At 40.4% G+C, this 18,362-nt stretch overlaps 1 protein-coding gene across 2 annotated transcripts in view; it reads right to left on the bottom strand.

Annotated features, from left to right (window-relative positions):
• The window catches only part of PUM3 (pumilio RNA binding family member 3), a 907,478-nt gene that overhangs the window by 303,455 nt on the left and 585,661 nt on the right, over positions 1-18,362 (bottom strand). For both annotated transcript variants that reach the window (XM_044061088.1, XM_044061087.1), the window contains exon 15: positions 6,825-7,047. In XM_044061088.1, the coding sequence (XP_043917023.1) occupies positions 6,825-7,047 (223 nt within the window). The remainder of the gene's footprint in view (positions 1-6,824; positions 7,048-18,362) is intronic.

Below are 18,362 nucleotides of genomic sequence, written 5' to 3'. Positions count from 1 at the left end.
TTTAGGTTCTACAAGATGGAGCGGTTGTCTGCTTGAATAAGGAGTGGCTCTAGAAGAAGCCTTGCTTCCAAGCCCTTCAGACTGCTTAAAGCTACCACTCTGATGATTAACCCTCTTCTCCAGGACCATAACAACTGAACAGCATGGGAGGTAATAACAGCTCCCACCCAGCCAGTAAAGCATCTGTTTTGTGCACCTGTGATGGATTTGTCTGAAGAAATTGGAGGCTCAACAGGTTGTTGGGAAATGTTCACCACTGCAATGCTCAGGGAAAGGTGTTAGACTCCCAAGAGATGATCCACTAGGGACTGGTCCATTGAGACACCCATTTCCTCAGGCATGCAATCAACACGATAAGAATCATGGTTGCCAACAAAATCAGATGATGCACTAGGTCTAACTAGATGCTGCTTTGGGTACTAACCATAGGACACCAAGTCCATATCCTACTGGTCCTCTCTAAGGGGAATAATAATCTACAGCTGAATGATTCGCTCCATGCACATGAAAGCAATCCTGTACACTGGAGCCGATGAAGACTTCTAACAGTTTACAGTCACCCTCGGATACCATGACTACAGGGGTGGAACCTATGGGGATGTTTCAGGTAGTCCCTGAATGGAGCTATAAGGAGCCATGGGGAATCAATGAAAGTTTTCCTGCAAGTCTTCAGGCATAACAGGCAACATCTGTGTAAGTACTCTGGGTGCTGAAAGAAGACCAAACAGCAACATTTTATACTGAAAGTAATGACCAGTTACACTGAACTGGTGAAGTCTCCTGGGTGGATGCCAGAAAGTGACGTACCAGAAGGTATACATGATCCAATCACCATGAAGTAAGTAGGGGCACAAGACAGAGAAGTGTCACCATCCAGAAACAGATAAATGGGATATGCTAGCTAAAATCACTTAGATCTAGAATGAAAAAGAATTCTAATGTACCCTTCAAAACCAGGAACAGGTGGGAAAAAACCCTGCCCTGCTCCAAATAAGGACAGCCCCTATAGCTCCATTCAACAACAGTGTGTGGGCTTGTCCCAGAAGTCCCCCCCAAGGCTACTTAAGTCCTCCTGTGGACCTTTTCCAGGTGTGGACCTGTGAGTTACAATATGTGGTCTGAAATGAGCACATCTCAAAAGAGCCAGTGATGACACCCTCTCAACCTTGATCAGCCAAGAGGCCGAACTTAGGCAACCACCCCCTCAACCTTGATCAGCTTCAGTCAGCAGTTAAGACTGCAATCATCCTTTTCAGAAACCTGAGTCACTGCAGGAGGTAGTGAAGACCATCTGATGCCTAATCATCTCAGACAGCGAGAAGGCTTCATCCTGTTTTGGGATTGTCTGGATCTAGAAAACATGAAGTGCAGGGGGTTACTAAGAGACATTACATTGCAAGTCTGACACTTGTAAAATACAGGGAATGGTAAGCTCAAACACTGCAGTTCTCCTTTAAAGTTGTGTCTTCCAGATGGGCAACATCCCCAATGCGGGGAGAAAGCACCTAACACTCCGTGAACTTGTATATACCAACTCTGAGATTACCATATCCTGGAGAAAATGTAATACTCTGAGAAACAGCAATCTCAGACATTGTACATGTAAGTCTGCATTTTCTTTAATTCAGTCTTACTATTCTGGGACTTGTACTAAAGTCTTGGAATATCAATTTATTACCTTATAAGGGTCTTCTACAGTGGTGATGGCCAGTTTCCTCCTAAGAAGGTCAGGTCATTCACCAGATTTCTGACAGCCTGCGCAAGAACACCTTTTCCAATAAACTGACTATCCATAATGATGTTCTTAAACTCCTCTTTGAGGGAAGAGGGCTTCAGCCCTGCCGTTCTGCACAAGCAAAAGCCTAATCGTGAATGTATACCAGCAACTCCTGACTCTGTAAAGCAGCAGGAACCCTGAGCTTCTTTTGTTAACTGCTGCTCCACAAAAAAAAGCTTTTGCAATATTCTGTCCTTAACAGCAATTACCAAAGCTAGACACCTTAACACAACAACTGGTCACTCAGTAACAGACAAGAACAGCTAGAGATAAACTGCAAAACTGTCTTAAGTTTAGCCATGGACAGCACCAAGCTTTGCAGGCAGAACTGAGAAGGGACAGAAGTCCTCCACTGCCTTTAAAAAGTATGCACTTACTGATGTTCCTGTTAACAGAGAAAGCAGATGGCAAGCAATACAGGGGAACATATTGAGTACAGCCAACTGGTAAATGAAGGTATCTTCTAATCATGGTCTGCTAAAAATAATCAACACACTACTACAGCTCAGTCTACGGCAACTGGCATTAACAGAATACATCTAAATGTGTGCTGTAACTGTTCTATGTAAGGGCTTCAAATCCACAAGTATTTCCCAAAAATGGACCATGGGCTCAGTGGAACTGCACAGTTAGCAAATTTCAAACAATGAAATAAATGTCGTTCCTTCTCTAACCAATTTGAAAACAGTTTATGAAAAAAGTACAGTTTTGTACCTACCATAAATGTAGATGTTCGAGGATCTCCATTGCTGCAGTCCTTACATATAAACCCAACCTAAAAAGAAAAAGGGGAAGGAGGGAGGAGGCTGGCTAACTAAATAGCATTAAAGAGGTAAATGATAATGCTTTGTAAAATATGTACAGAACTCCAAGTAGCTGCCTCTAGAATGTCGAATGAGGCCTGATCCCAACTGGAACATCCTTTCCATGATGAAAAAGCAATACAATGGCCAATCCACTTGGAAATAGTTTGTTTCAAACAGCTTTCCCTTGTGAAGTCAAAGCAAACAAATAATTGTTGAGATCTTCTGAACCCTTTTGTACATCCAAAGAATGCAAAACTTGTTCCCCTTTATTTTGGGGGTTAGCATAAAAAGTAGGCAAATGTATAGATTGGTTCAATGCCACATTAGAAATCACTTTAGGCATAAAAGTAGGATTAGTGCGGTAGGAAACTCTGTCCTTGTGAAAAATCAGAAAAGGTTCCACTGCCATGAGGGCCTGTAATAGCAGAAGTAACCGCCAACAAAAAAGCAGTCTTCCAAGACAACAACTTCAATTCAGCTGTAGCTGCAGGTTCAAAAGGAGGCAGAGTCAGCTTTTCCAAAACAAAATTAAGATCCCAGGCAGGAGTAGGAGCTCTACGTGGGGGGTCTTATATTCTTTGCCCCTCTAAGAAACTGTTTAACCAATGGATGTGAAAACAAAGGAGGGTCACAATCATAGTGAGCAGAAATAGCTGCAGCATGCACTTTTACAGAAGAGAAGGACAAACCCTTGTCCAATAAAACAGTCAAATATTGCAATATACAACTTTAGCTGAACCCCAAAGAAAAAATCTCTTCCATTTATCAGCATAAACCGCTTCCAAAATAACATCCAAAACTTGTTGAGGGAGCTGAAGGCCCTCCTTTAAAACAGAATGGATTGCACCCTGACATTGAGAAAATGATTGTTTTCCTAAGACAATAAGTGAGGAATCAGTGGTAATGGCCAAGGTGTCCCATAAATTAAGCTCCTCAACAGAGGGTACCAATGCTGACGAGGCCAATCCGTGCTATAAGGATCATGCAAGGTTTGTCCCTCCTGACTTTCAACAGTACCTTTGGAAGAAGAGGCCAACTGAAGGATAGTGCATCTATTTTCCAGGCTTTTGATGAAACAGCCTTGTGCAAAACAGAGGCAGTTGGAAATTCAGACCTTGGTCAACTGAAGAAATACCTGAGGGTCCAACTTCCATTCGTGAGGATCCACCATCTGTCTGCTCAGAACATCTGCTAAAGAATTTTGTGCTCCTGGCAGAAACTGTGCTCAAGAGTGATGTGCAGATTTAAAGCAGTTTCCCATAACAACATTGCTTGTCTGCGAAGAGGGTAAGAATGAGTTCCCCCCTGCTTGTTGATGTACCACATGACAGTTGTGTTGTCTGTTCGAATCAACACCAGTCCTGGTTGAAGTAGGTCCTTGAATGCTTCCAAAGCAAATTGAACTGCCAGCATCTCTTTCATGTTGATATGCAAGTGAAGTAGCTCTGGGGCCAAAGGTCTTGAATCCATTTTCCTTTGAAATGAGCTCCCAGGCTGACTAATATCTGACTTGCCTCTGGTTGGGTCACAGAGAGTCCCTTGTTTAGGTGACATTCCTGAGCCCACCACACAAATTCTTTCTGAATGCAAGGTAGAAGACAGTGTCCAAATCGTGGCTGTGTTGAGTCCAAACGCTTTTGAGATACGCTTCCTCATATGCAGTTTGGCATTGGGAAGTACTAGAATGCAAGATGCCATGAACCCCAAGGCTTGAAGGACTGTCCTTGCAGTCAGCCTGACATTACTGATAGCTGTTGGAAGTATAGGTGAAGATTTCTTTGTTTGTCCGGGGTAAGAAATGCCATCTGAGCAGCTGTATTCAGTCTCACACCCAGAAAACACATCTCTTGTGAGGGTACTAGACTGGACTTTATTTCGTTCACAGAATACCCTAGGCATCTTAAAACTGTCATTACATACTGCAGATGTTGAAGAAGTTCGTGCTTGCCTTGAGCCAGAATCAAACAGTCATCCAGATAAGGATACATTTGAATTCCTTTTAGTCTGAGAAAAGCTATTACTGGAGCCAGGACTTTTGTGAATACCCTGGGCGCAGTAGACAAGCCAAAGGGCAATGCAGAGAACTGATAATGCAAATTCCCAATCTGAAATCTCAGGAATTTCCTGCAACTGGGCCTGATAGGAATGTGAAGATATGCCTCTTTGAGATCCAGAGTCACCATCCAGTGATCCCTGCCCAGTATAGGTAACAGCTGTTGCAGTGTTAACATCTTGAACTTTGGAATTTCCAGAAAGGTGTTTAGAATGGACAAATCCAGAATTGGTCTTTTCTTTGGCACTAAGAAAAGAATAAAACCCTGTGCCTCTTTCTGAAGGAACTTCCTGTATTGCTCCCAACTGAAGCAGAGAAGAAATTTGTGCCTGTGCTTCCAGTCTTTGCTGATGAGGCACATCCGGCATACCTTTGAAAGGAGGGAATGTGTGAAAATAAAATTTGTAGCCTCGATTTATTATGTCCAATACCCATTTGTCTTGGGTAACCAAATGCCAATTCCTTTGAAAAGTCCCAGTTTTCCTCCTAGAGGAGCTGCCAGCAAAGCAGAGTAGCTGAAGACACAGGTCATTGGATCTGTTTAAGGACTGACCCCTGCCCTCCCAGTAGAAGGGGTAGAAGAACTCAAAGTCCTAGAAGTAACAGGGCCCTGAGAGGAAGCCCTACCTCTACTGCCCCTAGAATGAAAATCCAAGAGGGAAAGACCATCCCTTAGCAGGCCAATTCCTACTGAACTTAGGGGCTGAACCTGTAAAAGTCCTTAACTGTCTGCATAGACTTAGCTTTTTCCTCCATTTTTCAAAACTGATTCTACTGGAGGACCAAAAGAACATCAGATTGCAGAGGAGCATCCATAATTAACATGCTCTGACAAGGTCTGATCTTTAAGCCAGGCATGCCTAACAACTGAACTAGTAGCAGCCACCCTGGAAGAAGCTTGTAAAGCATCAAAACCACACTGCAAAGAATGCTTACCAACCTGATCTGAAGCATGCACTAAATCCTGAAGCTCCTTACATTCAATACCTTCAGCTAAAGCATCTACTTTACATTTCAATTGTCCCAGTAAATAATTTTGATACCTGAGCATATGAAACTGACAATTTAAAGCTCTCATAGCCAAAGTAGAAGAGGTATACAGTTTTTTACCCCACCTATCCAGGGCCATAGCATCCTTGTCCAGAGGAACTGGATTTTAACCACCCTAACACCTTTGGGGCCTTGAGAAACAGTTTCTGGATCAGCCCTAGGACTCTTATATAAGTACCTGTAGTATCTATCAGGTTTAACGGCAGAGAATCTGGCAGCCTCAGAAAATACATCCTGAACAACATCCATTTGAAATGTTCCCTCATGGAATGCAAAGTCTCAGAGAAAGAAAAATCTTCTAGTTCTTCCACAGAGGAATCTGACTCATTGGAAGACTGAACCAAACCTCCAACTCTGTCTCTACCCTGGGCCTCAGTAATCAAATCTTCAGCCATCTTTAACAGGCAGACTTAGACTTAGAATGGCGCACCCACAGCCTGGCCTAACACAGGAGAAGCCACATCCTGTAGTAACAAAGGCTCCCTTGAGACTCAGGTAAACTGTCAGAAAGAACCGCTGAAGTAGTCGGTGGTTCTACAGAACCCCTAAACAAGGAATACAGAGTGAATGGTAATCCCTATGAGGAATCTGTTTCCCACAAGAAATACAGTTATTAACTTTTTCTGACATCCGTCAATACTGAGGCAAGAAAAGACAAAAGTGTAAGACTGAGGATATGACTACCCATATGTAAGGACTGCAGCAATGGGAGACTAAGAACATCTCTTTTATGCCCTAAGGCAACAAGTCTGACTTAGCTTGAATATTTTCAATAAACAAAATACTGAAATGTTCATTTCCAGATGTGCAGTGTAGCTTTAGCATTATTATTATTATTCATTATCACAAAATCATATGCTTCTGGTACTAGATTCCCTCAGTCCTGATTGTCATCTCCACTCTGCATGGGTATGTTGTCAGGTATGATCAGGATTTCCTGCTATACCACATTAACATTCCACTCTAAAACCTTAACAAAAGTAAATTCATTACATTTGTCACATCCTACACTTTTTAAACAATGTATGTTTAACAAAATAAGCAGTGCAGACACTAATAACTGATTAGTGTACTTTGACTCCATAACAGTTCTCTGGTGGAGTACTGGAACGCTCTGCCTAAGAAGTGGGATACTCACTTCACCATCTTTGCCACCTGGAACAAACTCCTCTGCTGCTATCTCCACGACAGCATCCATCGCTGGCTGAAGGTCTCCAATAGCTGATCCTAAGATGTCAGTCACTAAGACGCATGTAGCTTTATTCATTACAATTTCACGACTATGTTCCTGCAAGTACTTAAGCAAGGGCGGTGAAATTGCTTCCAACAGCTCATGGTGGCGGATTTCGGTGTCCTTTTTACTATGTTAAAGAAAAACAAACATTAATGAATCTTTCTGAAAAACTACAACAGTTCTAACATATACATGCTTATGGGGGAGGGGGGTTATACCATGTGGCCACTGACCCCAAATACACTATAAGCAGGGGGAGGAAACCTTCAGACATTTATGTGCAAGAAATGCAAACTGGAAGTGGGAGGTTAGATGGTGATAAAAGGACAGAAACACATGACTAGGTTTACCTTAATATTTTTAAATATATTGACTAGCTTATTTCACTGTAATCGTCATTTTCTTCATACCATCTTACTTTTCTTTGTGTGTGTGTGTGTTACACACAGTTATACATTTAGTAATAAACTCCTGCTTACCATTGCCCACATATACATTTCAGAAGTAGTGCCATATTTGACATCTGAAAATCAAGATATTTACTCAAATGGCATGTGCAGCAGGTGACAGAACTGAGACAGATCTCACAAAAACCAATCCAGAATCCCACAAATTATTCAACGACTTTGAGTACAACGAAAGAATAAAATATGCAAGAACAGAAAGAGCATCTGATCTATACACAATGTTTAGAAAATAATGCAAAGATGTCCAGGGTACAACAAATAACTATCAAGAAAAAAAGGAATAATACTCACACAGCTCCACAAAGACAGGAGACAAAAGAAAAAAAAATACAACACAGGTGGTAAAGGGGAATAACAACAACAGATATAACAGGAACCTGAAAGCCTTTTGAGTTCAGCTTTGAAATGAAACAGTGGCACTATAGAATTCCACAGTGCTGAAACTAACAATAGGAAGTCTTACATATTTGGGGATAGAAGTGGGGCAGGATCAAATAAGAGTTGTTAGGATGTAGTCTTTTAAATGGATGAAGCTCAACAGAACAGAGAATGGAGGATACAAAACTGCAAACCAGAGGCACTGCAAAGGTATTCTATGTAAAGGATCAAGAGTCATCATCAAGGTAGAAAAATGGGTACATGTATACAATGGTTTCACAAGCCAAACACCTTAGCCTTTACTGCCTGGCCATCTCATTAATTCTCACATTTGCATTTCAGCACACTCATCTAAATTGAGCTTAAATTTAGCTACCCATTGAACTTTACCTGTTCTGCAATCCCAGCTATTAACTTACTCAGACACTTAACACTTTGTGTTTTTCTTGAATATTCTCTGCGGTTCTCAGATTGCCTCTCAATTTTGTTCACATAATCCAAAATCAAGGCACTGCATTAGAGTTTCAAACTAACAGAAGCATAAAAGACATTTGAAATGGAAACAAAAGTCATGAAAATTCAGACACTCTACTGCCAGTTAATGCTCTCACAACAGAAAAGATTACTTCAACTTTACAAAAGCAGGTAAGCACACAGAGGAAAAACCCTAAAAGCTTGCAGGAAAGTGTTACTCAAATGTGAGGTTCTGCCTTGGAAATTACAGACCCTAGATGAAAATGTCAATACTTCCTCAGGAGAGCAGTTCTCTGTACACAACTGTGTTTTCAAGAAAAGTGCTATACTTTTGAATGTGAAAAGGACACCATTTAAGAAACTGCAGCCACCACTTTGGGTATGTGTGCCTCTTCATAATTTTAAGAATTATATTTAGTTTCTAGAAACAAAACACTATTCAATGTAGATGAGAGTATGTGCCCAAATAAGATTACCTTGCCTGTACTTCATTTTCTATCTGCTTCCCCAAAGATATACACTAAGTATTTCACAAAGATATACACTAAGTATTTCACAAAGATATACACTAAGTATTTCATCATTCCAATTATCTTCTGGTCACAACATATTGGATATTTGCCACAGATGCATATCACCCAAAAATCTGCATTCAAATCTTGCTTCATGCAAAACTGTGACAACTTTTATGAAAGTTTATGGCTAATTAGACTAACTTTATGTAAAAAGCTACACGTGGTACAAAAACGGCTTATCACTACATAAAACTAGCACACTACTATTCAATGGCAGTGCAGTAATGAAGGAAGGCACATCAGTGTGTGACAACTGCTTTTAAAGAGAGCCAAATCCATGATTAGCTTTTCTGATGGGCTGGTAATCATATGGAGAGCACAAAGGTGACCAATTCAGACTCCATCTGAGGCACAGACATACATCTGGAGCAAAACACTGGAAGAACAAATTGCAAATTTAAACTTGAAATGCCGCATATGACAAAAGACATGGAGATTTAGACTAAAATTGGCATGAAGGTCACTCAAGCCATATCTGCATACAAATAACCACTGAAGAAAAGAAAAAGAAGAAAGGAAAGGCCTAGTGTAACAGTCACCAGAGAGTGGAAGAATACAGGCAGGAGACTCATTTGGATGACATGAAATGAGGGTGAAGGTGATGACAAAAAAGAATGGTGAAAGTCTTTATATTATGTAAACATTAGGAAACAAGATGTGAGGTGCACAAGGAACGGTCAAAAATGAGCATGAAAATGCTAGGATAAAACACACTCAAGTGTTTGCACAAACGTGCAGAGACTAACTTCTTGATTTTCCTTGCAAAAGCAATGTCTATATTATGATGGCATGAAAAAGTAACCAAAATGTTGGGAGTGAAAGTGAGGGAATAACAGAATATGGAGTGAATGTGGCAATATAGATAGGCACATCCAATACACATACAGCTAAAATGGAAAATGTAAGCAGGAACAAAAAAAAGATAAAACCGGTTTTAAATACAAGACTGGAACATTATAAAAGATGGATGCTTGGACACCAAGGAGTAGGGGAAGAGTTACACTTCTGAAAAATAAAGTAAAGATGAAACAGTGCAAAGGTGACTGAAACATGTCATGAAGGACTACTACATGCATTATATCCTCTTTAATCTTTTTTGGTAAGTATCAGAGAGTACTTTCAGAATACTGTATATATTTCTTCATATACAAGTGCTTCTTTTTTTTTTTTTTTTTTTTTTTTTTTTTTTTAAGATATTTTATGTGGTCTAGTATTAACTGTTTTGAAATGGATCATACTTTTGTTTCAACTATTTTTGGACCAAACTATTAGATTCAGTTATTTTTCTAAACTACTTGTCCTGATGAGGGTAATGGGTATAAAGCTCTGCAGGAAAACCAGACTTTTCTAATTCCATCAAAAGTCCCCAGTTCATCCTGTGAAATCCCTAGATGTTCCCAGGCAAAGATGAGAGAAAGAATTAATCTAGCATGTCCATGCTCAGTCCAGGAAAAATCCATTAAGTGGGCCATGCCAGGTACACCTCCCATAGGAGGCACCCACACAACATTCTCAATACATGCCTTCTCAACCTCAGTTGACTCCTCTCAACCAGGAGGAGCAGTGGCTTTACTCCACACAGAGTGAGCCCAGTAAACCTGAAAAAGAAACACTTATGTACTTATAACATTGAATATGTAACATGTGTGTCCATCTTCATTAATAGGCATTATGACTTCCTGTCATCCAGTAGCACTTCAGGCTGCTTACTCCCTCCCTAGCTCCCTATAATACTGCCTGGCTCCCATCTCTCCATTTTTCCTGGATTTGGGTGTGCTCAGTACACAGTACGTAGGTAAAGAAGAGGTGCAAGTTGAAAAAGAAGACCCACAAAAAGTGCTGTTCCGTCACATGCTACTGATTGCTGGCAGAGAAAAAGCTGTGGTTCTACCCTGTCATTGGCTGCCTACAGTATGAACCTCTTCCATTTTTTCCTTTAACATTTTCCTCATACACTGTTTCACTGAGTAGGTTAACATTCCATGTAACCTACAAGCTAGTTTAATGATACAGGCTACATTCAGAATTGGAGAAGCCACATAAATAGTTTGAGGACATTAATGGCTGGGTGACGTTTGCCTAAGGAGTGAGAACTTAGGTCCTCAAAGAGAATGAACCTGTGGGGCTCTTCCACACCATTTGGTGCCAGCAGTGGAAAAAATACTTGCCTGGGCCCATATGATCAGCCTGGACTTCAGCATCTGGGCTTATTGGACAGTTTTCTTACGAGTGGAGATGACAGATTACTGTACAGAAAGCCCTGGGGTTCAGTTCTCCAACAGTGCAGCCCTCGACTAATTATCATCCATTTGGATAAGGGAGTAGAAATGATGGCATTCTACAATTCATGGAGATGTAGAGAGATCTACTACTGGTTGACCATCATCTTAATATCATGTATACCATTTCCTAGTCTACTGATTTGTGTGGAAGAATTAGGTTTCAGCTCATCATTTCTGCAAATATACTGGCCTCTCCTGGGATATGTTCTGCCACCAGAAAGGGAATGCATGCTATGGACTACTCCCACAGATTCACTGCATTGTTAAAATATGAGTTGTTGCCTTCTTGTGTGTCATCACTGCCATGTTGTTTGTTTGAACCTCTAAGGGTCTCCAAGGAGGGCACAATGGAAAGCCCACAGGGACAGAAGCACTGCACAGAACTCCAGCAGAGTGATGTGGAGATGCCAATTGTGACCAAGAAATACCTTGTTCTGTAAATGTCTTCACATGGCAGATACAGCAGCGCTGAGAGATGCACTAGGGATGGGAATTTGAATGGTTTGCCTATGGACAGGATGAGGGTGTGACGCCCCATCAGAATAATTTCCTGCATAAGTGTGCAATGAGAACGGTCTATGATATTAGCTACTTGTGTTGCTGCCATTGGATTGGAGCATTCACTGCAGAAACCATACCTACACCATCTTCTTACAGCAGACTCTCTTATATGCCACTCCTATCCTAACAAAATTAAAACAATTCTGAAAGAACCTTGTCTCCTGCTACAATAAAATAGCAAAATTTGCCACCTATCTCCCTCATAGGACCCATCATTAACATAGCTTAAAGCAATTAAACTGGTTTGAACTGCACAACTATCCAACAAATTCACAACTAACTTCAGCACACACAATCATTCATCATCCAGAAAAATGCCCTGCACTACAAAACTTATTATTGCCCTACTGTCCAGCAAGGGACCTCGAGTCTAGTAACAAATTCTTACTACTCACAAATAAGTCAAATACTGTTACAGGAGAATCGTTCTACTCACACTACATTGCTAAACTCTGGAATAGTATCCCCACACAAATTTCAACAAACTAAATAGTTAAAAAAAAAAAAAAAAACGCTTAAACAACATCTTAACCAATCCTGGTCTTGTACATGCTCATCACTAGGTTAAGACTTTGTGCTCACCATATGATACTCTCCAAATATTTATTTTACTTTATTTATTTATTTTATTTTACATTTGTTGACCGGGCTGGTCCAGCTGGATAGATTTCCATTTTCAGTACAGGCCTGGGGAGAAAAGCTCCACATATAAACCACCACTAAACAAAAATGTTTACAATATACAAGAAAGGTATTACAATTTAAATTATGGAAAGACTATGAGACACATTGCATTAATACATAATACACCTACAGATCATTTTCTACAGAATACTGTCAACTTCTCAATGAAATGACAAAACATTTTTTTTATATACAACTGCAGCCAAGGCAATCCACTAAGGCGCATATAGGCTTTCTCTTTAGAGAAGGAGGATGATGATTTGAAAGGTGTAGGTTGAAGTTGGTTGGATGGAACAGTAGTTTATAGGCAATGGAGAGTTGGAGTTTGATGTTTAGCTGGATATGATTATTGAATTTCAGCTGGTCATCCATTACAGTTCTTGCCACCTTTGTGAAGTGGAAGAATGAAAGATCAGGTTGGTAGGAACAGGTTTAAATTCTTAGTAATTTCTACCTCTGTAAAATCTTAGAATGTATAAATGTAACTACTGTGTGTGCATAAATGTAAATAGAAATTTAACTATTCTGTGTTTAACTGGAACTTAGTATAATACAATATAAATAAATAGAGCTTTTCTTCCCGGGCCTCCGCTAAAAATTTGTATTAACCAATCGGACTTTCCTTGGTAAACAGAGATAAATAAAAAAAAAACATTAATAAATGTAATCATGCACATGGCACCACATGGACATGCTGCTGTACAGCCTAAGATCTTCAGGACATGCTCTGCACTGCGACCTCACAAACGAAGCGAGTTAGTTAAAGAGATTTTGAGGTCATGACTTTCTCTTTAGGCATGAAGGTTTTCATACTTGGTATACAAGCTATTCCCCATGAAGCTCAAGTACAGGGCGGGGAGTAATTTGCAACTTGGGAATACTAACAATGAAGCCCAAGTGACTGAATGGTCTGATCAGAAGTTGTGCTTAGCTGATCAGTTGTTCCAGGAAATGAACTACAACAATAAGACAATTATCAAAATACAAGATTTTGGTCCCTAGCATCCTCTGGTGCGCTGCTACAGATGCCACACCTTTGATGAACATTTTGGGATCTGTGATGAGGAAAAAAGGCAGGTTTCTGAACTGGCAGTGATTGGCTCTTACCTGGAAGCACATATGGCTCCTGAAACTATTGGCAAATTTTAGACAGGTAGTTGTCCTAGAGATCCAAACCACACATGCAATCTCCATCGCTTGCACTGAGACCGTTTTTCTTTCATCACATACTCATTTAGACTGCTGGCAGCCAGATCGTGCCTGAGGTCCTTGGTCTTTTTTTATTTTTGGCATGAATCCTGAGCTGTAAATTTGATCTCCCCGGTATGGTGGGACCTTTTAGTTGGCTCTGTTTTTAGATGGTTGCCCACTTCTTGCCTGTTTACTTTCTCTGAAGGACTGTTTTTAACACACTGTTAGTTTCTTTAGTAAATGTTCACATTTCTGCACAGACCTACTTTACTGTTAATGATGAAGAATTTGCCCATAGCATCAGCACAGTTGAAATCAAGTGTTTAAATTCCCAATTATTTTATGCATTTCAAAACACTATTAAGTGCCAAAAAGATTTATGTTTGCATTGCTATACTGCTCTATATCTTTTGAATTGATCTGTATGACTTGAAAGATTGCATTTTCAATTTGTCTTAGCTTGTGGTGAAAAAGGGTCACAGGACCAGTTCATTTTACATGGTTAATAAAAGCAAATAGTAAGAAAGGGAAAACTGTTTCTTAATTGCCTCTACAGAGCAGCAGTCAGGAAACCCTTCAGGAATATTGCTGAGTATTGTGGAGCAGCCAAGGCAGCCTTTCCCTCTGCAGATTGCTACTGAAGGAGCACCGGATCTGGTTATTTCTGTACCCCTTTCATAATTTTGCTGTGTCCTAAGTCAAAACCACAAATACTGGCTTCTCTGTGCCTTTATAAAATAATTTGATGCTGAAATTTTATAATATAATAACCACAATGCAAATGGACTTGTCCTGCCCTTCAATATTTATTTATTGACATTTGTTAACCGGGTTAGTCCAGCTATGCCAGAAGCCCATTTTCAATGGAGATCAGAGGAGAAAAGCTCTAGAAAAGTAACAATTGATACAAAAGTTGCAAATACATAATCAACAAGTACAAAGCATACGTCAACAAGTACAAAGCATATGTCAACAAGTACAGAAATAAAGAGCCAACCTTACATAAAGAACATTCTGATATGGGAATAGAATGGAGAAAAGTAAAAGTGAGTGATGTGCCTATGAGGAAAAGAAAATTGTGCAGTAAAGAAATTCTTCTTTCTTTTTCGTCTTTTTTCTTATTCTTATATCTTTAGGGTGCCAGTTAACCTCCTCACCAAACAGCAGTCACGAGAAGGAGAAATCTAGGAATATTGCCTTCATGTCTTCTGCAATTTCTATGAGCCAGAACAATGCAGGCTGGCAAACTGCACGACCTGCTGCTGCAGCCCTAGCTAAATGCTCAGAGTGTTATATAGGATGCAGACCATGTGGCTCATTATGTAGGAGAAGGTAGAAACCAGAGTCTTACGTTTTTCTTTCTGCACATACCTAGTGACTCTTCATTCACCTGAAGCACTCTGACCTCCCAACAGAAAAATATCACCTAGTGTAGTATCCTCAAACAACATGGAGGACAAGCGCATTTGCTTCCCAAACCTGACCATCATCCTGGGCTCTTTATCTGGTGAAAGGCTGCTGCTGACACAATGGAGTCGTCTTGGGGTACTAAAAATCATATGCGACTTCCTGATCACAGAGGTTATTGCGCCCAAATTGCCCTTAGTGGTGGCACCTTTAACGATGCCCACGAGGTTTGAGTTGAAACTGCAATCTGGCTGCAGTCTTCTCTTCAGGGAAGGGATGGGATCTGTGAGCCACTTCCATTTTTTTCTTGTATCAGATGGAGGAACGCTCCACATTTTGGGTCCACCTGACAGGCTGATCTAGAGGAAGCCATGCTATTCTTATTGTCCAGAGGTCAGTGATGGTGTGTCTCAGCTATTGAGTCAATGTTGAGCCTTTCACAGTCATGTGAGAGAGGTAGTTTACTGGATACTTGCATTAGACAAGGTTGTAACTTTTCTGGGTGATGCCTGTGGCACATTCTTTTGTTCTGGCCTGATTTAGCACATCTACCCAACATCAAACTCACATGACTGGCCTGTGCATCATCTACAATGACACAGTTTGCTGCATCAATGTCGATACAGAATGTATCAGCACTGGAAGCATGGACTTCAACCCTGCTAAAGACAGCTCAAACATTACTTACTGTGGCAAATACTGGCTGTCAGCACCAGTAAAATGGAAAATGGGATGGCAAGTGATGCAACAAATGCTGGTGAATAAATCTGGGTGACTGACACTGATCATGAAAGGAAGACCGATGTCAGGAATAGAGCACTGCATGTATTGTTCAGAGTACTGCATCAGTGTCAGCACGATCGATAAGGAGTACCAGCACTGAGGTGACACTAGCTTGATCAGCCTAAGGAATAGTAGTGCAGGCTGCAAAAGCATTGCTAAGGAGGCAGCTTTAGATTCAGCAGTTTAATCACCACTGGTGAAGAGGTGTTGTCCGTGTCAGTGAATATAAAGGGGAATGTAAGGAAGAGATGGCAAACTCCAGTGGGAATGCAAAACTCTCCCACAGCCTTTTTACTACTACAGTAGATTGACTGGCTAACATCTCCTCTCTTGGCTCCTTCATGGCTTTGGCAAGTTTCTTGTAATTAATTTCTTTCATCAACGTTCTGGAGTCAACTGTTCTAACCACTGGTATCAAGGAAAAGCTACCAGCAACAATACAGTCTCCGTAAAGTCACTCAATGCAAAGGCTGGGACATCTGCCATCTCTGGCTATTTCAACTTCTGAGATGCTATCAAGGTTGACTTTCTGATTATTTTGGATGAGGAGCCATAGGATGACAGACCCTAGTTCACTACTGATGCTGAAGATCTCCTGCATGAGCCCATGTAATGCTTCAGTAGTCTCTGGTGTGGGATACGCTGGGTTCAAAATCTGAAGTGTGGTCACAGACTTGTTCTTAAGACAGAGATGAAAGCATCTTCAAAAGCTGGTGACTATTTTTTCTTGGTGTCATGTACAGGTATCACAGTTGAAATTGCTATACATCAAGCATCAGGCAGTCTTGTAGTGTTATGACACTCCCCAAGGTAATTCAGATAAGGAGAAAGTCCATCACTTAGTGCAATGTTCCTGCAGCACTGGAACTTTTTAAGCACAGGTTTTGGAGAGCTACTGAAAGAAGACCACGGCCCTTGGTCCTGCACACTAAATGAAAGGAAGAGAGGAAAAAAACTTTTTACCAGATCTTACCACACTTCTTATTTCTTAAAACCATGGAAACAGATATATTTTTTTATGTACACCTTTACTAAACTGACATAATTTAAAGAATGACATTTGCAAACATGCAGTTCTAGAAAAAAACAAACCAATGTATATTTTCTGGAGTTTCATTTTTACAAATTATCATATATTCCAACATTCCATAAATTACCCTAATCCTACCCTTCCTTAAATGTCACTCTTCCTCCTGAATGTAATTCTGCATGTTTTGTTAGCACAAATTTCATTTTTCAATGCAATTTTCTCCTTCCTTTTTTCTAAAGAGTCCACCTCCAACTTTTTTATCCCCTTTCAATATTCAATAATTTGGTTACAGCTTATTTAGATTTTGACTTTCAATTTCTAGCAATTACTGTTTCAGCGGCCAATAACATTAATTTTGGCAAGATCTTACTATGTACAGGCATTTTAGATCTTTTATCCCAGCTCAAAAGAATGATTTTTATGATTACTTGCTTAGCCAACATTTCTGAGAAAGTACTCTAAGGAATTTTTAAAATCTGCCAACTCACCCCCCCCCCCGCAAAAAAAAAAACACATTTCCAATTACCTCACTCTTTCCCACTCACACCTACAGCAACTATCTACCTGAATAAACATTTACTGAAGTCTGCTTGGGGTATAAAAATACTTCCGTGAGAACACTCCCATCTAAAGTCATACACCATTCTAGACTTTGCTGCATACTTGAGAGCCATACAGATGTCCTTCCTCTGTTGCTTTGCATATTGCCTTTTCATTCTCTCTTCTCAATCTTTTCTAGCTTTGTCCAATTGATTTTTACAGTTATCATGCAGTATTTTATACGCCCTGCTAGTTTGTCCCTTTTTTTAACAACAGCTTCTGTTCTAGACTAAACTAAAAATTCTACCCGATTTAGTCACTCCCCTATCATTTTCTCTCTTCTATACTCTGCTATCAATCCCTAGCAGGGAAGACCATCTCTAACCTACAGTCCAAATGCCCACTTGGCCTCATTCCAATCTACTATTTTTCTCTCCATACTATTCTCCAATACCTTAGTTCTTTTGCTAATTTTTTCTAATATTTCCAGTCTCCTCTTGCCTGTTTTCTATGTCCTTACTTATCATCCATACTGGTAAAATCTTTCTCCATTCTTACGTTGGCTTAGTTCTCAAAATACTTTCTTCTAGATTATAAATACAATATTCTGTACGAGTGTTACTGCGGTGGTGGTGCTGCGGTAGCGTTGTCGCCTCACAGTAAGACGTTGTCCTGTTCGATTCTCAGCTAGAGCGTCTTCTGTGTGGAGACATGCGTGAATGGGCATACCTTCGTTGAGGGCTGTGCGTCAGGGCCGGCAACTCAGCACGTAAACATCTACTCCAATCATTAGCGGACCAGAGTTCTGCTGTGGCGACCCCTAACCGGGAAAAGCCGAAAGACGACACAACATTCTGTACGAGTGTTGTTATACTTCTTAAGGGACTGGATCCAAAATCCTATTCTCTCCTTATTTCTTGAACTCCCCCCACCCACTACATCATTATGCCTTTCCACTTTTGACTGGTAACCATCTGCTTGTGTATGTATATGAGCCTTAACTGTGTAGCTCTAAAGTACCCCTTCAAATCACACTGTTCTTACACACCTTGTTCTGTGGAGTGAAACAA

The sequence above is a fragment of the Protopterus annectens genome, chromosome 2.part0 (genome assembly GCF_019279795.1).
Source record: "Protopterus annectens isolate FY-2018-M chromosome 2.part0, PAN1.0, whole genome shotgun sequence".
NCBI lineage: Eukaryota > Metazoa > Chordata > Ceratodontiformes > Protopteridae > Protopterus > Protopterus annectens.
The sequence above is the reverse complement of the archived record's forward strand: the minus strand, read 5'-3'. Positions and strand labels throughout refer to the sequence as shown.